At 41.3% G+C, this 21,445-nt stretch overlaps 1 protein-coding gene across 1 annotated transcript in view; it reads left to right on the top strand.

Annotated features, from left to right (window-relative positions):
* The first annotated feature begins 804 nt into the window (after nucleotides 1-804).
* Nucleotides 805-21,445, top strand: part of PLB1 (phospholipase B1) — an 87,170-nt gene continuing 66,529 nt past the window's right edge. The window contains exons 1-14 of the mRNA XM_086744711.1: nucleotides 805-853; nucleotides 6,897-6,934; nucleotides 7,568-7,631; nucleotides 8,108-8,166; nucleotides 9,643-9,683; nucleotides 10,569-10,612; nucleotides 11,485-11,569; nucleotides 12,101-12,152; nucleotides 13,349-13,435; nucleotides 13,927-13,989; nucleotides 15,138-15,220; nucleotides 18,141-18,219; nucleotides 18,873-18,977; nucleotides 20,513-20,605. Of these exons, the coding sequence (XP_086600837.1) occupies nucleotides 805-853; nucleotides 6,897-6,934; nucleotides 7,568-7,631; nucleotides 8,108-8,166; nucleotides 9,643-9,683; nucleotides 10,569-10,612; nucleotides 11,485-11,569; nucleotides 12,101-12,152; nucleotides 13,349-13,435; nucleotides 13,927-13,989; nucleotides 15,138-15,220; nucleotides 18,141-18,219; nucleotides 18,873-18,977; nucleotides 20,513-20,605 (942 nt within the window). The remainder of the gene's footprint in view (nucleotides 854-6,896; nucleotides 6,935-7,567; nucleotides 7,632-8,107; nucleotides 8,167-9,642; nucleotides 9,684-10,568; nucleotides 10,613-11,484; nucleotides 11,570-12,100; nucleotides 12,153-13,348; nucleotides 13,436-13,926; nucleotides 13,990-15,137; nucleotides 15,221-18,140; nucleotides 18,220-18,872; nucleotides 18,978-20,512; nucleotides 20,606-21,445) is intronic.

The raw sequence follows: 21,445 nt of genomic DNA, 5'->3' as shown, positions 1-21,445 counted from the left end.
GCTGCTTCTCCCAATATCAGGATCTTTATGGGGTCAGGTGACACATCCCTTAGATTGTCTCATTTTAGGACAGAGTTTCACAGCACAAGGCAGAGCTGCGCTGCCCTATACCGTGGCGCTCTCTCTTCCCTCGGATCACAACCCTTCTGTGCTGTCTCTAGTGTTCTTCACAACCCTCTGGCAGCCAGTTAAACTTAGATTTTTTTAAGCTTCAGCAGTCAAATTGGCTTTGGGAAGGACCTGGTGGTTCTGGAGACAGTGGAAGAGACAGGCACGGTGTGAGGCTGGTTGAAGTCAGGGAAGCAGACGAGGAAGAGTACGACTTTCTTCTTTGGGTGGCTGTAGGCTATTACGTAGGGCTCTGTTGCCCTTGTTGCCTCAGGAACAGAGGCTCCTTCCCTGCCTGGTAGAGACAGGCTAATGTTGAATTAATGTGTTATGTATTGCCTGAAAGAGCCTTGACCCTGCTGGAAGCTGACTCATGTGATCTAGATCCTCATATTTGCCGAGAATCCCCTTGAAAAGTGGCCAGCTGTCTCTGAAAAATTGAGAGAAGCTGTGCCACTTCTGTACTCCTTTGACCCTTGGATAGGGCAACTTATAAACTGGGGTTGCATGTGCCTTTGAAATAAGATATTATTGTCACTTTGCTTTCCAAAGGTAAAGAGGCTAAGAAACTTTATGGCTGCTGAGTTATCAACTTGTTAAAATATAAAGGAGGAAAAAGAAGATAATATCTTTCTTCACAGCTATAACGTCTAACTGACAGCGCTCCAGGATTACCAGTTCATACAGGCACTTATCATGAAGTTATTGTTAGGGCTGTTGTTCCTTTGGTTGATCTCCTCAGAAGGTAAGTTTTGAAAGGCCCTTTGAAAATTCTAGTTACACAGTATTTAAGAAACTGTATTTTTAGTTGTTACAAGGTGGGTGTATAGCAGGAGTCTTAGAAGCAGGACGAAGAAAATCTGTGAGTAAAACTGTGATTTTGCATGTAATTTTGGATACGTTTGATCTTTTTCGATAAAGATACATGCATTGGTTTGCACTGATCTGGGGATAGACTCTGGGTAGGCAGGCACTAAGGCTTTCTGATGAGAAAAATATCATCAAATAATTAGACTAACAGTGAGATCTGTCACAAAATGGTGCAGAAATTCAAGCAAAGGACAGACATTTTCTCTGAATTCATATCTATGATCATCATTTTCTCAGTGACAGAAGATTGCGTGAATGGGTTAGGCAGCATCCTGGCACTCAGGACATCATTGTTCAGATTTCTGCAAATTTCAGGGTGTGGGGGGAGCCTTGGTTCCCTATACTGGGTCTGTGAAGTCCACATTTGGTGCCAGATGCCAGTTTTGCAGGTGCTCTAGGACTAAAAATGCTGTGCATGTTTTGGCCTTATTGGCTCGATTCTTCAGCTCTCTGCGTGTAAGAAAGTAATGATAAATAGCAATAGTGATTTACCTTACCCGTAGGCTGTGAGGATAAGCATCTTCAGAGGATTATTAATGTGCTCTGATAAATAACTGTTAGGAGGTTTTGGGCCCTAAATTAATCAGAAGATATGATTACATTTTAGCATTTTAATTTAGGGGAAAATATGCATAGTGACTGCAGTTCCTGTGAAAACTTGGTTCAGGAAAAAAATATTGACTGATAGCAGCCTGTAAGAATTATTAGATGGAACAGATTAACTACAAGAGCAAGGGAAGAAGGAATAGAATCTTTCTGCCAAATTTTGTTTAAATTATCAGAATTTTTTTTTGTGATGCTGAGAAAATTAAAAATATAAGCTAGAATTATGAAATGATAGAATAAAGAGGTAACTGTAATATTGGGAGCAGCAGGAGTTAAAAAATTGTCCTATGGAAAGCATAAATCCAAAGCAAACTAAGAAAACTAAAGAATATATGCTCTAGTAGGTTAAAATTTAATCAGCGAAGCCAAAAATGAATCCAAGAGGAAATAATGGATCATTGTTGAAGGAATAAAAAAGTAATAAATCCTTTTTCAAATACATGTGAAACAGGGAATCTGTAGGGCTGACTGATGTATAAAAGAAAGCTGAAGCCCACAAAAAACCAAAATTAATTTCTTTTTTTTTCTTTGGTGTCCTCTGCGTAAGAGATTAAACAAGGCCTTGCACTCAGAGCCTTTCAGCACAGGGGATAAGCAGGGGAACGGTCAAATCCTTAAACAAATTGATAACAAACAGTAAAAGAACTGCCAGGGTTAGATGATAGCCACTCAAGTGAGTGAGCCAAGCAGAAATATGAACAGGTCCATTGTATTAACTGTGGTGCAAACTATTTCTCAAATCAGCATTGATATGGGGAATGGGAGATGGCAAATGTGAAACCAGTTTTCAAAACAGGTTATGTTTTAGGAGGATCTGGGGAACTGCATTGGTAGTTGCACGAAAACAGTAAGGTGGTCTTCTGCATTAGGCGAATTGCTGGTAGCAGGGTAAAGATCAGTGAACTGACTTGGGGTAAATAGTATACAACAGGGGAGCTTCCCTGTGGAACTGATGAAAGAAATCCATGACAATGGACACATGCCCATGGATGCGTTATTTATCTGGGGTGTATTTGGATTTCCACAAATCTTTTGAGCAAGAGCTTCTAAGGAAGTTAACCATCATGGCATAAGGGTGGAGGCAGCTTTGTGGGCCTGCAGGGAAAAGCTGGAGACTGAAGAATGAGATTGCAAATTTTCAAACTGTGAGAAGACAGGGGAGAGAACCTGCAGAGGCTCATAGTGATCTGTGTTGGGACATGTGCTCTCCACATATTCAGAAGTGATCTGGATAAGAGAGTATGCTAGCTTGCTGATGTAAAACTGTTCAGGATGCTCAGAATGAAAAGTTAAAAGTAATGTATTTGGGGAAAACTTACTCTAGCTATGTGTATGCTATAGTGAACAGTAAATTAGATACTGCTTGGTTACAGAACATAGCTATTGGAAGACATCAGCTCAGTGTTAGCAACAGTCAGAGAGACAAACAATTTCAGCAATGAGGGAGAGAACAGAATAGAAAACACATTGCTGCTGCTGTGTATAGGTCCATAGTTCACCTGCTTCTTTAGAGCTGTCAAGACTTTTCATCTCAAAAAAAGATGTGGAAAAATCTAGGAGGAGGATAAAGGGGAAGAGTACTCAGACTTATGAAACAACTTCCACATGAAATCAAATAGACTGACTCTTCAGCTTGGAAGAAAGATAGATAGGTATGTGATAAAGACATACAGACATATGCAAAATTATAAACTTTGTGGCAACAGGGGAATGACTACTTTTCAAAAGAACAACAAGAAAACAGATAAAGTTATTAACAAATAAGAAAACTTTTTTTTTTCAACATGCAATTAAATGATCAAGCACCTTTGTCACAGGACTTGGGAGGGAACCAGAGGCATGAAAGAGTTAGAAAAACAAATATGCAAATTCATGGAAGAAACGTCTCAGGCAGTTCTTCAACGTGAAGTAATTGCTTGCTCAGGGAGACTAACAGCATGGATGGTTGGGAGGATAGAGCATGGAAATGTACCTGTATTTTCCTTATTTTTCCCTAAGCATCTGCATTTGGATGTTGTCAAAGGCAGAATCGCAGATTAGATGGACCTTCAGTCTGACACAGAACAGCTGTTCTTAAATTTTTGAAATATTGAGAGACTGTTACCTGCCCCCTCCCACTCCTCCAATCCTGGAAACTGGGATTGAACTCTCTTTCTCCCTCAATGTAACCTGTAGATCTATTCTCAAATATAGTTGAAATTAGTGTTAAAATTCTCAAAGATACTATCGTAGTTCAGCCCAGACTGGGACCAGACTATGCAGTCTCTCTCTCACTCCCCCCACCCTCCAAGAGAATAGGGGGAGATAATATAAGAAAAACGCCTTAAGGTTTGAGATAAGGACAGGGAGAAAATCCTTAAAGTTACCATCACGGGCAAAACAGACTCGACTTGGGAAAACCATTTATTACTAAAAACTAGCAGGAGAATGAGACAGGGAACAAGATAACCTCCCCCCCACCCTTCCCTCTTCCCAAGCTTAACATTATCTCTACTACCTTCCACCCCCAAGGGGCACAGGGGGGAAGAGGGAATGGGGGTTGCGGTCAGTTCATCATGTATTGTTTTACGCCGCTGCTTCATCGTCGGGGGAAGAACTCGCATTCCTCCCCTGCTCCGTTGTGGGGTCCCACCCATAAACCACAGTCCTTCATGAAACTGCTCCGGCGTGAATCATCTCTTCCATGGGGTGCAGTCTCTCCAGAACAGCTGCCCCAGCCAGCCCTGCATGGGCCACAGCTGCCTTCAGGCATCCACCTCCCCCAGTGTGGGGTCCTTCACAGGCTGCAGGTGAATCTCTGCCTCTCCGTGGACCTCCATGGGCTGCAGGGGGACAACCTGCTCCACCATGGTCTTCACCACAGGCTGCAGGGGAATCTTGGCCAGGAGCCGCATTACTCCTCCCCCTCCTTCTTCACTGACCTTGGCGTCTGCAACCATTCCTCTCACAAGAGAAGTTCTTCACAACAGGCTGGCAGACACCTCTCAGAATCTCTTCACATCATCCATCTCATCTGCTCTCCACTTCTTGCAGCCAGGCCAGGCTGAGTTGGGCCCAGTCGGCCGCCTGGCAAGATGCCAGAGGGTGAGGCCTGCAAGGCCCATGAGGCCTGTGCCTCCCCCTCTGCGCCTCTGCCCCTGCTCAGCTTCTTCACATCTTCTCTTCTCTTTTTATTTTTTTTTATTTTTTTTTTCTCTTCCCTGTTTTCCGCTTCTTAAATACGTTATCGCAGAGGCGTTATCACGGAACATTCTGCTACCAATTGGCTCGGCCTTGGCCAGCAGCAGGTCCGCCGTAGGCCTGGCCGAGTCCACTGAACAAAGGGGAGCGACTTCTAGCAGTTTCCTACAGAAGCTACCACCTTAGGCCCCCCCTCACTAAACAAAATCACGACAGATACTGAGTTTCTACAGCAGATATGTGTGATGTAGACAGGTGCCTCATTGCATGTGCCTCCAGTATCTCAAACAACAGAGCTGACTAAAGCCTCATCTAAAAATATGGATTGAACAAGCATAAATATTAAATAAAATGTCATGCAACAGCTAGGCAGCAAGTGTCTCAACTTTCTACCAAGTACAGTAAAAATAATATAAATTTGCAAATAGCTCATGGCTGAAATCCAAGTGGGGGGAAAAAAACCCAGAAATGCATGGAAGTTGCTGACAATTATTGAAGATGATCATGAGACAGGCTGAGGTGGTCCTGAGGAGCAGTAGTGGCTTTCTGCCACTGTGCAGACTCTGTGTGCATGGGTACCCATGTTCACAGGGCTGCCCAGGGCCCCCTGCTTGTGCCAGGCACCTCATCTCCTTGCAGCATGAGCACTGCTGGCTGTCTTGTGCCCAGCAGTATCTCACCTGCTGACTCTGCATCTCCTCTGTCTTTGACGAGTGGTTTAATCCCAGCCAGCAACTAAGTACCATGCAGCTGCTTGCTCAGAGGGAGATGGGGGAAAGAAAGGAACTTGTGGGTTGAGATGAAGGCAGTTTACTAGGACAGCAAAGGAAGAGATAATAATAATAATATATATATACACACATAATAATAGTAAAAAATACAGGGATAGTAAAATATATAAAACTCTGCACAATTTCTCACCACCCAACAACTGATACAGCCCGTTCCGAGCAGTGATCTCGGAACTGCAATTTCCAGAGAGAGAGTTGCCCTCTGGCCAACCCCCACCTATGTACTGAGCATGATGTCTATGGTATGGAATACTTAGTTTGGCCAGTTTGGGTCAACTGTACTGGCTATACCCCTCCCAGCTTCTTGCACCTGCACAAAACCTGGGAAGCTTGAAAACATCCTTGATCTCTTAGCAACAACTAATAACATCAGTTATTGTCAATGTTCTTCACATACCAAATCCCATATTAAATCCAAAACACAGCAGCTACTGAGAAGAAAATTAGCTCCATCCAAGCCAAAATCAGGACATGTGGAAAGAAAGATGAACAAGCAGAAGTATGCAGCAGGACTAAATATTCCAGAAATAGCTCCTGGATGTTAAAGGACAATGATTCTAAGCACAGAAAGATTCATTATGAGACTTGCTGGATCCTGATGGCTTCAGTGTGGCGAGCAGGGACAGCTGTGAGTATGCTTTGAAGTTCAGCTGAGGGTCCAGACTCAGACTTTGTGGCTACCTCTGTGGAGATTTCAGGATAAACCAAAATCTATGTACATAAATTCAAGTGTATACCCAAGGAAAGAGAATAACGTTTACTGAAATAGCTACAGGCCTAACTTCTGACTTCCCAGGGTAGTTCATCTGTCAACACTCTCTATTAAGAGGAGAAATGGCAGCTGTTTCTACTATCACTATGGCAAACTCACAACAGTGTGATGTTGCTCTCTTGAATGTGGAAGATGTAGATTAATGTGAATTGCTCCTTTCTAAGGAGCTGTACCTTGTACATGTTCAAATTACTCTAAATTTGGATGGAATAAGACTACAGCAATATATGAAATGTGCTGAAAAGGAAAATGGGTAGAAAAGGTCTGTGGAGGATGAAGTTGGTTGAGGAAATCCACAAGCAGCCTGTTACCTGCGTGTATGACTTCATTGTATTCCACTAATTTCAACAGATCTCACCTGTTCGTAATAACTAAAAGCTTATTCTAGTATAGCAAAAACTAAGAAAATATATTTGGTGGTTGGGATGAGCCTCACCTTTGGAAAGTAGGGCAGAGAAGAACAGTTGCTTCTTTCAGGATTCTGTGGTTTTAGGTATATTAACTCTTCTACAGTGTTTTCCTAAGGCAAAAAAAAAATTAGCACAATTCATCCTTTTAATGTTTTTAAGGTAATGCAGATCATCTGGAAGAACAGGGGACACTAAAGGTAAAGTATGAGTACAACTTTATCTTTTTTTTTCCTTTTTTTCAATACCTATCATCACCTCTCTGGCTGTTGCTTCCTCTGAGGCAGACAGAAGAAAAAACACAGCTTGGTGCTCTAAACTGTTCTATTCTGCAAAGAATAAATGCAAAGCAAGTGACTCAGCAATGTGATATCACAGCTGCAAGATTACAGTACCTAATCAGGAAATAAAGGTTTCTCCGAGCAACATTTGTTATTAGGTTGCATATCCTGTATGTAGATCGATTGTGGTTAGGCTTGTTCCTAGATGCTCTGTTGCAAGGTTAAACTCTTCCTTGTGCTATAATGGTGTGAAGCATGTGCACCATTTAAGTCCTCCAACTGGGGATTAGCGGGTGCATGGGGACTGTGGTGGCCTTTGTTGCAATATGGATTTTGCCTTTACATAGTAGTGGTGGTCAGCTAGCCAAACATGGTCATAGTGATGAGGGAAGTTGCCATGTATTTCTAGCAGAGGTGTAGTTGTTCTTTAAAATTGCTGTTACATGAGTAAGAGCTTGGTACTGTGTGAGAATGGACCCCATAGACATCTCCTTCCACAAATTTCCTTGTGAGATCTAAGCAATCAACCATATTTATTTGTTTATATTAAAGGCTCTAAGAAGCTTCCAGTTTTCATGTGAGCAGGCGATGTTACCTGATACCCCTTCATCTTCAGGTTTGTGTTTGATATTATCCTTGTAGAGTCTTTCCCTCCCAAAAATTATTTGAGAATGGGTTGAGGGAACAATCAGCTGTTTGAGGGGATGTATGTGTATGGGATGTGACTGAAGTGGAGGTAGACTGTACGAACTCCTTAGTTTTTTGTTCTATTCACAATTTCTTTTCTACCTTAGTTTCTTTAGCTGCTAATTGAGGATGCTGCTACTACTTAAATAATTCACAGCAGTGTTTTGTGATCTCTTCTTGCTTGATGGTTGAGTATTTCAGTGCATCTAAGCACCCAAAGTATTTACTGAACATCTGAGTGAAGTTTCTCATCCTTTCTGACTGATTTAAAATTGGCAGTTGGAAAGATCAGTAGAGACTTCTTACATTTTAGTCAATTTTGTTATGTTTTAGTATACTGGTGAATGTAATTTTCTTTCAAGGTTGCTGCTCTTTTTAAATCTGAAGTCTTTCACTTTTCTACAGTTCATGCTCTGAGGCCAGCTGACATTAAAACTGTCACTGCAATAGGAAGTTTGCAAAGAGTAAGTATGAGCGGGAAGTGTGCTGAATGTGACCCATTTCCTCCGTTGTGATGATGAAGTGAGCTGATTATGTAGTTTGGGGTGCCAGTTAAGGTGTTCAGGACTTGAATCTTTCCTCAAGCATCAAAGGCTTCTAGTGAAAAATGACTGGAAATACCTGCTGTTCAGTGTTCCAGCACACCCTGAATCTGAAAATAGCCAGCCGACTTCATGCAGGAGGAAATATGATCACAGTGCTCTTGCAGAGAACCACGATATTTGATTAGAGCGCTTGGATTTTCCTAACAATGAGTATAACAGAATGAATAACTAGAAGAAGCAGCTGGTAAAATACAGACTGGAAAAAAGTACAAATTTGATGATCACCATTAGAACAAATTATCAAGAAGTGCAGTAGATTTTCCATCCTGTTGAGGTGTTTTCCGTAGAGACTGGTTTCCTATCCAGAAAGCAGAAACTCTAGAAGCATCACAAAGATATAATTCTCATGTGTAAGTCACTGGGTAACATTCTCTTGCCTGTTCTAACACAGACAGATTTGGATGATCTTTACTTATCTTAATAGTTGGAAGTAAATATCTGAAATAGATTTGGGGCCCAATTAAATCATATAACCACAATTCTCAAGCTTTGAGAAAGTGTAGAAATGCACATTGGGCAAAAAATGGTAGCCATTGCAGGGGTTACAACAGTGAAGAAATGGGGGAGATTCTCTCTTATCACAAAACAACTTTCAAATTTGAGGGGGTATTCATCAAGACATTATACTTTTCCTTGGGATGAAAGCTTCCCATTAGAAAGTCAGCACTCCTGCACTCCTTGTGAGTAACTCCCTCTTGGATAAAAGTAATTGTCCTAAATGCAAAGGCGCTTCACCCAAATCAGACGCATGATCCTTTAGAGCAAGTCTTTTTTTGTGCCTTTGTATTTGTTGCTTGTGGATGGTGCCATAAAAAAAAAAGATCATTTATATGTTTTGTTTTTTTCTAAGGAATGCCTACTTTGCTAGAGCAAACATCTCTGTCACTGTGTCCTCCTCAGACTCTTTGAAATCAGTGAAGTTCCTCTGTTTATGTTCAGGGGTTTTTAACAGACAGCATACTGGCTGAGTGCCATCCATGTAAATTATCTAAATGACTTCAGGTTATGTCTCTTGTTGAAAAGCAGTAGATCCAGAAAAAAATTATTTAGAACAATATTTTGCTCAACTGAATTTGAGTTCAGCTAGTAAAATTTTATTTTAAGCCATATGTAGTAAATTCATTAATGAAAGCAGTACTGAAGAAAGGATTACCAGCCTATGAAAATACACTGTAATAAGGAAGCTCTGGAAAACCGTTTAAATCTGTGAGTAACTGTAACACAGTGCAGAAGAGTATGTAGAAAACAACGCTATCTATAACAGGAATGGAATACGGTAGAGGAACAGGGTATGACCTTTGCTTAATGCTCTTTTTATTGCTTGCTTGTTCACAGACATCAGGATCTGGTTTACATCATGAGGATTTACGCCAAAGGTAACAATAAATTGTTACCATTGATAAGTGTCATGATACTAATTTATAGAGTACCACAGTGCAGGAATTGGGCCCAAGCAATTCTTATTATTGTTTTCTAGACAGGAGGAGAAAGCCAATGTGAAATATAAAGGATTTGGAGACACTGGCTCCTTCCCAATCCTTTGTAAACAGAAATTCTTTGTACTCATGCAAGATATGGAACTGACTTAGAGTTACAATAACCTTGATTAAGAATGATTGCTGCATGATTAATCCTAGGTAATAAATATCATCATCCACAAGTCAGAGACCAGAAAGCAGAGATTTATCAAAGCAAAGAAAGAAACCAGGAGTCTTGATACCCTGTTCTCTGTTTGAATGATTCCCAGTGCTTCATGGACAAGCCTTACTCCATTTCTTCTTCCATGCCCCCTTAGCAGATCTAAATCAGTGAGTGAACATACGGTTAAACTTTGTAGATGCAAGTCTGCATAGCTCTTTTGAGTCATAGTATTCCAGATGAGGATTTGGCCCTGCAGACACGAACTTCAAAAGACTAATTTTTTTAAATGGTTGCACAAACATCCGTGTCCACTTGTCTGCAGGTGCACATAGAGAGGTCCCCGCGTTACTCGTACATATGCATAAGCACAATTACTGCAACATGCAGAGTGTACAGAGACACAAGCAATTGAGATCTAAGGCTGTATTCTTACTCAGCAGTAGCTGATGACATGACGGTTTTGGGGAAAGAAAGGCCTCGTTCTTAATTTCAGCAGCTGCCGTGAATACGCACACTGAGCTGTAGCACAGCTAATAAGAAATTGAGGCTGTGCTGTAATATAATTTTGCTTTGAGAAACATAATAACAGCAACTTCCTGTTTTCTCTTCCCTTTCTATAGCACAGGAAAGAGCCTCCTTGAAGTAAGCGTGGAAACTTTAGCAGGTGTGTGTCACGCCGAAATTTCAGCAAATTGATTCAATGGCATGCTGGCAGGAGCTCCAGTGTTCTGCTGGGCTGCAGAGCGGGTGCAGCACAAGTGCGGTACAGGGGTGTAAGGGAAGCCCGAGGGAGGGTGTACTCTGGGGACGTGAGTACAGCCAGGATAGGTTACCCATGTTGGCTTTGAAGAGACTGTCTGGGCAGACAATAGCTGTGAAGAACAGGTGCTGCAGACTGCTGCAAGAGTCTTAGATGCCCAATGGGGTTTTTGGACTGCTACTACTACCCGTGCCACAGTCCCTGCTGCTATGTGCTTGCTGCCCGTGCTAGCTCAGTGAAATCTTATGTGGATTTGCCTGTCCAATGAAGGCAGCCTTGACTGGCCTGAAGCATGTAAAACTTTCAGATCCACTGAAATGCTGAGTTGAGTAGTGGATAGCTCCAGGGTCCTCCCCTCCAAATTATCTTCCTAGTGTCTTAATGTCACCTCCATTTCCCTATGAAAGCGGTTTAAAACCTGGCAACTCCTCAGCACTTCAGGAGGCTGTCTCTGGGTGGCCCTTCCCAGTAGCTTCATTTCTACAGCTGCCTGTATTTAAATCTGCCTGTACTACTTGTGGCTGTCATGAGATGGGGATGGAGATATCTGACCTGAGTCTGGAGGCAAACTCAGACGTCAAACCTCCACTTGAGAAGACGAGGTGCAAAACCAGCAAAAATAGCTGCAGAGGGGCTCAAGTGTATCTCTCATGCCTGCCAAGAGATCCTCAGACTTCACATTTTCTGTCTGTTTTAATTCTGTTGTGTTTATAGTGAAACTGCACATTAGCAGTCCCCTGTATGCAGAAATTACTTAACCTGTGTATGTCATTCAGCTCTCATTAGGACTTTTAATCCCTTGGTCCTACACCAATTTCCTGCACCTGGCACAAAGGGAGCAACATCAGACAGCCAAGCCATGTAAGTCCAAGGGGTTTTTGGCTGGGCGGTTGATTCACAGCTGGCATGGTGGAGGATGGGATCCTTTTACTCTGGAGCACTTTACTGGACACAGAATATGTTGAGTACTGGCAGAGGCTGCACAGACAGTCCAGGGACAGACCCTGCCTCTGTGGCTCAATTGTCACCTCTCAGAAGCAGGAGGAACAAAACCCACTATGCGCTTTGGGGTCTGGATCATCTGACTTAACATTGGGTCTCCCTTTTTATAGCTGCCAAACAAATTTTTGGGCTCAAATAGAATTAGAGGTGTGTGTACCAAGCTGTGTCTGCTGTTTTCATCTGAGTGCACATGTCTGAAACTGAGATGCCTGAACATGAGCTAATCACCCCAGGCTCTCTGTGTAGCACAGACATCTTAACACATTATAGGAGAGAAAAGATTAATCCCACCTGAAGTCTCAAATGTTCTTTGATTTAATGGTGAAAATCAGATGAAGCTTTACCCTTACTGGTGCCTTCATAGTTCTTCTTTTCCTTTCTGCTTTTCAGAGACCTCCTGCATCAAGCTGAAGAAATAGTGAAGCTTATGAAAGAGAATCAGGTTTGTGTAAAGCATGAGATAATTCAGAGATCTTGGTGTTGAAGCAGAAAAAGGGAGAAATGTGATTAAATACTTTAAACAGCACTCAAAAATCTCTTCAAAATAGAAAATGCTGTTTCCTGAGGTTAACAGACTTTGATCTTTCTGTTGTAAATCAGAATCAATTTCAAGTACAGAGTTTTGTTCTTGAAAGTATCCCACTCGGTTTATGTTTGCCAGAGTAGCTCAAGAGCTTCATAGGAAAGCCAATATATTTGTTTTCTATTGGTTAAGGATGTGAGACCTCTGCTAGCTACACTCTGTAACTGTGCCAGTGTTTCTGAGAAACCAACCCAAAATAATAATTCTCAGTATTTGTCTCTTCAGTTTCCTCTTGGTCCTTTAGGATCACATTTTCAAAAAGGACAGTAAAGACCTAGATATGCTTTGGCTGCTGTCAGTGGTTGACGCTGGTGAGAGCTTGAATTATAGCTCATGGCTGAGTGCTTTGTAAATCTTATCCTGCAGTTCTATGCATTCATTTTTCTTCTATTCTTTACCCCAAGGCAGGTTATTTTGTAAAAGGGTCTTGACATAACAGGAAAATGTAATTGCCAAGGAGGTTCTGCTGTTGCCTCTTTGCTATGCTCTACGGGGAGCCCATCGGACTGTTTGTATGTGGATTTAGCATACGTTTTTGTGGAACCGAGTGGTTCTAAACAGTGCTCTTCAGGATTGGCAAGAACTGCCTAATAAACACAGCACAGATGAGCAGGGCTCTAGCTCTCAGGTTTTTTATCCAGTATTCATCTCGCTACTGTGACCCAATCTCAGCAGTTCAGGAACATTAACCTTGCCAGCAAGCTGCAACAGTGAAGGAAAGCAGAGGCATCAAGCTCTGTGCAAAGCTGTGCATGCCCATCTTCTTCAACAGACTCCCCAATGGCAACAGCAATTTCTGGCTCTGTCCTGAGTTTTTTATCGGTGTGCATTCAGCTTTAATTGCAGCATTTGCTTCCTAACTATCCATTTGCTCTCTCTCTAGGGAAAAGCTGGATGGCTTGCCAAATGGAAGTGATCAGGGCAGCCAGGGTTGGGCCATGGACTACTGCTTGGTCTTGCAGATTTAAAGCCATAGTAAATCTTGTGTGAAAAAGGAAAATAGCAAATAGGTCTCTTATCATCCTATTTCTTCAATTTATTTTTTTTTCTCCCAGATGATGGACTTCCAAAATGACTGGAAACTGATCACAGTTTTTTTTAGTGCTGAAAACCCATGTTCTTCCTGTGCCTCCACACAACCAGTAAGTTTTTCATGGGGTGATTTAGCAGTCAAGGCAGGTGGTTAAGATGCTTTCCCAAGCTCTGCTCTCTGCCATAGTGAACCAAAGGAGTAGCTGGTTCTGGGATGCTGCAATAACTCTATCTAGTGATGTAAGCTCCTGGCATACAACGTGTTTTGTGTTTATAAATATGTGTATTTAATTTATGATCCCAAATCTGAGATGCCTTAGTAGAACAACTCTTATCTGCTTTCAAGTCTAAAGAAACTTTTCTTCCACGTTTCTGTCTTTTTTTTTTAAAATATGTTAAGTTGTCTAATTATAGGCAGTTAAATTACAAGATTAGCTCCATGTTTTTTTTTCCTTGCTGCTGGCTAAAGTCAAATCCAGTATATAATGGTCATTGGTAACCTTTCTGAACATACTTCAACACACAGGGTTTGTGACTTTTGGTAAATTGATAAATTTGTTTTTTCTACTAGTTTTTATGGCATTTCTCATCTGTTTTACAGAAGAACTGCATATTGGACAACCTGGAAAAACTTAAAGCTGTCTTGGATTTTTTGTATAAAAAGGTAAGATTTATTCATCAGCCTTGAATACCTGAATCCTTTGCTGATTTTTCCAGTCTCCCTTACTGGACTAGGGCTTGTACCACTGTTTAGGTGACTTAGAACACCAGTCTCACTGACTCCAATCCACTGGCTCCATTCATTGTCACAAAGTGTTTTATTCTTGCTTTTATAAAGCTGATGCATGCGAACAGAATGGACGAATGGGTAACTGCTTCATTTTGCAACACAAGTTGATGTGCCACTCAGTCTTCAGGGTTTTTAAGTTATGTCTTTGAAAAATTGAATACATCTGTGTAGGTCTGAAAGTCATTTATGTTTAACAGGGCTGTTTGTGAAAATAACGGATATCTAATTACTGGATGTATGGAGCTACCTAGGCAGTGTACAGGCTGCCAACTACTTGGTGATGACTTTTACAGACCAGGGAAAACACCTATTAAAAATATGTATAACGGATATTTTTTTCCTATTATGTGTTCATTTTAAGATCTCAGCATTTCTAAATGTTTGCTAACTGGCTGAGCTAAGAAATATCCGCTTATCTAGGATAGTCGCTGGGAAGTGCTCTGCACTATGTCTTGGTCTACTAATGAACAGTAGACTAGATGTAGATATATCACTACTAAAGCAGACTATTTAACTCTTTATCTGAAGTATTTCTATAGCATCTTCCAAAAATTTTGTTTGCTGGATTGAGGGCCAAAGAGGTATTCTAGACCTGCTACAGTTTGATTGCATCAGGCCACAACCACTTGTTTTTCTCAGATGGACTTCAACAAATGTTGAGTACAGGTGAATTTCCACCCACACATTCTCTTCAGATTCCCTCCGCTATTGTTTGCAGAATCTGTTTATGTGTACTTGTAAAAGTGAAATATCATTATATAATCAGAAAGCTGCTTTCTGCTTGGGAGAGAGGTGAGGCAGGATGCACAAGTGCTTATGCTATTATGCAGGACGTTTCATCCCCAGCTTTGCATTGGTATGTTGCCACCAAAATGGTAGGTCCTAGTTCATTTGAGCTAAATTTAGTTGTCTGTTGGCCAGAGGTAACACACGTGAAGCTGTAGGTGTAATTTACCCTTATCACTACTTTCTGATCTTTCATTGCAAATACAACATGATTAATTTTTACTTTATCACTGCAGGTTCCCAAGGCCTTCGTAAATCTAGTGGATTCTACTGAGTTCACAACTTCCTCTTTTGCATGCCAAGATTACAGTAATGCCAGGTAACAAAGGTTACTTTAAATTCTTGACACTGTCTCCCACTAGTGTTCAGACATATAGCTGTGTATACGTATAGACTTTATAACTGAGGTAGTGTCTTCTGCCCTTAATGCAAAAATATTTCAAAGATTTTAGATGTCCACTCTGTTTCTGATAAACTCTCTCTGCAAGGCATATTTTTATGAGGAAGAGTAGGTGCTTTTAATCCTACCAACTTGGATAGAATATGTTTAAATATTGCACACTGTGGTTGTGGTGGATTGACCCTGGCCAGCAGCCACAGCCTCTCACTCACTTCCCCTTTTACCACCCTCCAGCATGACAGGGGAGAGACTAGGAAAAATGAAAGCAAGAAAACTCATGGGCTGAGATTAAGATAGTTCAATAGATGAAAGAAAGAGGGAGGAAAATAAGTTACAAAAAGGTAATCACTTACCACCTCCCACGAGTAGAGCACTGTCCAGCCAGTCTCCAAGCAACAGTGACCTTGGAAGCCAAAACGCCCCTTTTCTTCTACCTCAGTTTTTATTACTCCTCATGACATTACATGGTATGGAATATTCCGTTGGCCACTTCGGATCAGCTGTCCCAGCTGTGTCCCCTCACAATCTCATCCACCCCTGGCCTACTCACTGGATGGGTCAGAGTGGGGAGAAAGAGAAAGCCTCAATGCTGTACAAGCACCATTCAGCAACAGCCAAAGCATTGGTGGATTATCAACAGTTTTAGCCACAACAAATGGCTAAAACACAGCACCATATGGGCTGCTGTGAAGAAAGCTAACTCTGTCCGAGCCAGACCCAGTACCATTACTATGGTCACAAGACTCCACAGAATACCTACCCCCAGCTCTTTAGTCAGTGCTGCTTCTGTCCTGCAACTCTCAAGTAAAAGACTTTTTAAAAGTTTAAGTTTCTAGGTATAAATGTTCACAAAAGGAATAACTGGTCTTAAAGCACATTGTTAGGCTATGCGAAAGGTACTACTCTGGCTTAGGGTATGGTAGGATGGAGCACATCCAACTTGTCAGTTCCTTACGGTAACTGCATGCCTAGATACTTTCATCCATTGCCCTTTCTCAGTGCCTTGTAACAAAAAAAGTGCGAGTAGCTTATGTCCCAATTTAGTATGGAGTGGGAGTGTGCACACAGACAGTTATGATGGAGTAGTTCACAGCTGATGAGATTACACTCCATCTTACTCCACAGTAATTTTTTTTCTTGTGCCCATGGCATAAGACACCATGTGTACTAATATAGTCATCCTGAAGTGTTTCACAAGCTTTGCTTGTATACAACCTGGGACACGTTCCATGAGTCAAGGAAGAGGTCTGGCTGCTGCATAACCATCTGCTTAACAACAAGTATAAGCAGAGGAGAAGCTTTCCTTGTCAAAAACAACTGCATGGAATATTTTAACTTATTTCTCCTGCACAGGCACTATGGGGAAAAATGAGAGACAGATAGATAAGAGGTGGAAAAGATGGATTTAGGAATATGGGCCTTGCCATATACTGAATGCCTTAAAAAATAAAATTAAATAGGTCTTTTATTTTTTTTCCTCTCAGGAATTTTTATGTTTCCTCTTTAACTTAAGGTGATTTGTTTTCTCATTGTCAACATGCTCTTGTAGCTGTGTTTATCTGGTTGAACAGTTCCACTAGTTTGCAAGCCTTGTGTTTCAATGTTTTATTAAACTCCTGGGTTCATCTCAGCCTCAGGCCCAGATCATCTCCCAGATAAGGGCCTTGACATTTGTCTACCAAGTCCTTGTTTTGAACTGTGCTTTGAAAGATGAACATAAGCCCATAACAAAAGATGAAATGTCAAATGTCTAAGAGGAAAAGAACGGCTGACACTCCCACTCTCATGTCAGTACCTAACTTTAGGCATTGAAGTTTAGGACATAATTAGAATTTAAACTTCCTTTCTTTATTAGTTTATTACTAACCATAAGTGTTGTCTGCACTAAAAGTAGTATATGAACCCTATTTTTAGGCATATAACTCTCTCTCTCTAATGTATTGTATGAAGTTGTTAGATGTCTTTCTGCATACCTGCCTGTTAGGCTCAGGTAGGATTCTGGTCCTGAGTTCACATTTCTTTCACTCATCAGCAGTGATAAAAGCATTTTAAGAGGAAACTCCAATTTTATAGGTTTAGCTAGAGTTCTGTGAAAAAGAGAGAGTCCGATCCTGACAGGTACTTATTGCTTACATCTGCAAACCTCACAAAAAAAGTTTCTCAGATTCCAGTCCATCCAGCCATTTTCAGCTGAGCATACCTTTCCTGAAACCAGATTAATCTCAAATGTATCTTATATTGTTCCTACCTACAGCCTTGGGAGAAGATCTGAGTTTTTCAACTAGCTGCAGAAATATGCAGTATATGCTTCTTGTCTTGCAAGTCAGAAATTTGGCTGAGATTGGCCAGCTGCCTGAAAGTGCCTGGCCATCCTTTAGCATATATAAGCTTTTTCGGCATTAAGCTTCCATCCACATTTCTAGATGGAAGTCTTGTTGCCAAATACTAAGGCAAAAGTTCCCGTGGAAGTATTTTGAGTCTGTTCATTTTTCGTGTGTGACTATAGAGAGGGAAATGTTTGAAAACTAGTGCAGCAACTATTTTAAGGCTGAGCATGCTGCTAGCTTGTGAGACCTTGTGCTAATCCAAGTCTGGCGTATTTGTCATCTGAATAGGCTTTTAAACCAAGAAGCAATCCAGAGCTCTGGACATAGAAATATATATAATTCTATGTTTATATCAAAAATTAGGATGTTCCATGTAGCTTTCTCAAAATATGCAACAATTTAGTATTTAGTATATGCTTGTCAGTGGCTTAAAAGAGTTCATCCTCTTTGTCTTGTTTATCAAAAGTTCACAAAGTCTTCCATGTTTTTCATTCTTTTCTTCTTTTCTGCAGCAATCTAGGCAGGAATCAGTGCAATTGTGTTGGTGAACACTCCACATTAGATAATAACATATTGAGGTGGTCCCATCAGGTATGGTATCTTCTGTTTTGCTTGCCTCTTATATTGCTAGACATGTCTATTTTCCAGATTAGACTGAAGTGAGGAGTTAACAGAGAATAGCAGTGAGGAAGTTGAGTAACAGCCTTTTTACCACATGTCCACAGCAATCCTGACCCTATTTCTTACATCAGGAACATTGGAGATAAGTTCTCTCTATACCTGAGTGATTGTAGTGCCTCTCGAAGTTTCTAATGACTATATAGCTTTTGGCAACCTGGGATTTGTCAGATCCCATCAGACAAATGATCCATCTTGTCCAGTGACCTGCCATGTGATTTAGAAGAGGGAAACCTTCTGTTAAGACAAAGACAGTTGCGCTGGAATGTCCTTAAAAATGACAGAGAAGCAATAAGCATAACATTTCGTTGCCTTGGTAAGTTTGCTGCTCTTTCAAGGAAAATTACGGTGAATCAGTGTAGATTTCTCATAGCTACAAGAAGTTTCCAATTATTGTATAAGAAGATTTCATTAAGTTACTGTCTTTGTTCTGGATTACAGAATTTGATTATTGTGGTTTATTAGCAGTGGGGATAATCTTAGTTCACTTTAAGCCCTGAAGAACTGCACATATATGACAATCTCTATCTGATAATACTCATCTGATTAAATGGATGTCTACTCAGGATGCTTGGGAAAAACTGCTGGCTTCTGAGAGGTATGATCAAAAGGATGACTTCACTGTCATTCTTCAGCCTTCTCTCCAAGAAACAAATCTGCTGTTCCGACCGGTGAGTAAACTTGAGTTGCTCCATTCTTTCTGGATTGCATCTGCTGAGATTGAGTACAATATTCAGCTGGCTCTTTCCTGTCTAGGCTGTGTGCAATGTCAGAAGACAAGGGTAGTCAGGCACATGCAGAACACACCTCAGGATCAGACACAGAGGACCTGAGCATTGAGCTTGCTTCAAACAGCATCAGTCAGAGATCCTGTGGTTTTTTGAATGCTGTGTTCCTGGAGAAATCAAGTCATGGCAGCTCTGTAGATTAGGTCATGAATGTCTGGAAATTGTCAGTGCTGCTAATTTTTCCCTATCTTTGTAGTCATCAGCTCATGCAGCCTTGATTATGCTCACATGCATTTGGAAACAACGGCAAAAAGACTGTAACAAGAAGTATTTAAAAATGGGTAGGGGGGAAAAAAAGGTAAAGGTTTTGTAAACTGTGTTGGAGGGTCGAGTTACCTCTCTGCAATGAGATTAATGCAGTCTGGGAACCTGGGAATTAATTTTGTCTGGATTTTGTATCTGATATGTCCAGAACGAATATAGATAGGCTTGCCTGGGATGTCAGACATGATTTTACTACAAGTGATCTTTAAAGGGAAGTTTGAAAGTCAAGGTTGTCTGAGACCTGGCAATGAAGAGGGAAAATGTTACTTCCTATATAATGGTTCGCTCAGAGTAAGGTATTAAAATCCAACACATAACATTAGGTGATTATTTGTAGAACAGTTTGATGGTAAGTCATGGTCTGGTTCCTGGGCATCACAACAGCTTCTTGAATTTGTGCTAATTCCATTGCTCCCCTCAGCTCAGTACTGGAACAAAGTAAACTGGGATAAGGAACTTGTCTTCCAGGAAGGCTGGGATCTGCTGTGTTGCAAAATCTTCCTTTCCTGTGGGTCATCTTATGCCAGGATTGTTTTGTTGATGGCTGGTCCATATGCAAATAGCAGACTTGTAGCTTTCACGGCATTACTTTTTCTCTTAGATAATTGCTCTGGTATTACTTTAAATGCCATCTTATTTAAGAGGTGGATTCTTTATTTCCTCTGATTTGTGGTATACTTGCAGGCCACGATGTGCAATCTTCCAAACTCTTCCTTCATTTAAAAATAAGCATGATCTCTTAAGACAAATCCTGCAGGCTTCTCTTTTTTAAATGAATGCAGTGTTAGCTAGGGGAAGCATTGATTATTCCGAATCGTTCATGTGCTCACATCTGCATGCCTCCCTGATCTCCTCTATGTCACTGTTGCGGTCGTGCTTTGTTGTTGCTCTAGTCTTCTTGTCCTGTTGATGCATGGTCCCTTCACTGCTGCCTTACAGTGGTAGGTACAGCAATCACTTAAAAGAACAGCATGTGTTCTGTCTTGACACACCAGCAGTAACCGAGATCAGCAACAAGTGGCTTAATGAGGGTAGAGACAGGTGTTCTTGTGGATATGAATATTATTTTATAGAATAAGCCCTTTTGTGACTGAATGCTTCATCCTTCCATACTCCCAAGCATTCTCTCATGCTCGAAATGGTTTCTCTTTCAGGACAGGGATGGTTTCATTACCACATCAAAGACACAAGTGGAAACTCTGGAAGAAGATTATGCTTTGATGGCTGTGGGCCTCTGGAACAACATGGTGAGCAAGTACCACAGACACTGTTGCTTACTGGGCTTAGTATGGATGCCTGGCAGCAACTCCACACTAGCCAGGCTTTGAGTAGCAAGGAGGGAGGGGAAGGAAGAATATAGGAAAGAAACATCCCGTGACTGCTATCGTCAGCTGTGGACAGAGACTGTTCTCAAATGATGCTAAATGTCCTACACTGCCAAGAAAAATCTCTTGCTGTTCTGTGGCTACTGCTTACTACCAAGAGCTTTTTAGAAAGGTTTCCAAAGTAGCCCTTTGGGAAGTCTCAGGGAGTACATGAGCTGTGACAGACCCTTCTTTTCACAGCATCATAGATTCTTTAAGGTTGGAAAAGACCTCCAAAATCATCAAGTCCAACCATCAACCTACCACCACCATGTTCTTTTGCTAGTCCCACCTCTGTGGCAGAGTGGCACAGTGACCAATGAGGCTTGTCCTAACCTGAGATTACAGCAATAATACTCTTTTGTCTCATCTGCCCTGTATCCATTCCCCTTTTTACTAATGATTCTCATAAGGTTGTCTCCTCCTTAACCATCCTCCTGCTGCTGCTGTTGTTCATAGTAAAAAGGTGATAGACAGCCTTGAGGAGCTCCTATTACTTCCTCAAGAGCTGGATGTCCTACCCAGCTGACGAAAGCCAACACATGGTGCCTTCTAATGGGAGGGAGAGTGTGTCTGAAAGAAACATGGATTCACTGACCCACTCAAGCTTGAACACGATGACCAGTTTCATAGGAGGCTGTGTCTTTCTGCAGGCTTGAGCTGCTGACACACAGCATTTGTGTGTCTAAGTGGTTGCACACACAGCTGGAGGGATTTGCATTT

Source organism: Chlamydotis macqueenii, chromosome 3 (genome assembly GCF_036417535.1).
Source record: "Chlamydotis macqueenii isolate bChlMac1 chromosome 3, bChlMac1.mat, whole genome shotgun sequence".
Taxonomy (NCBI): domain Eukaryota; kingdom Metazoa; phylum Chordata; class Aves; order Otidiformes; family Otididae; genus Chlamydotis; species Chlamydotis macqueenii.
This window is presented reverse-complemented; position numbering and strand designations above follow the sequence as displayed.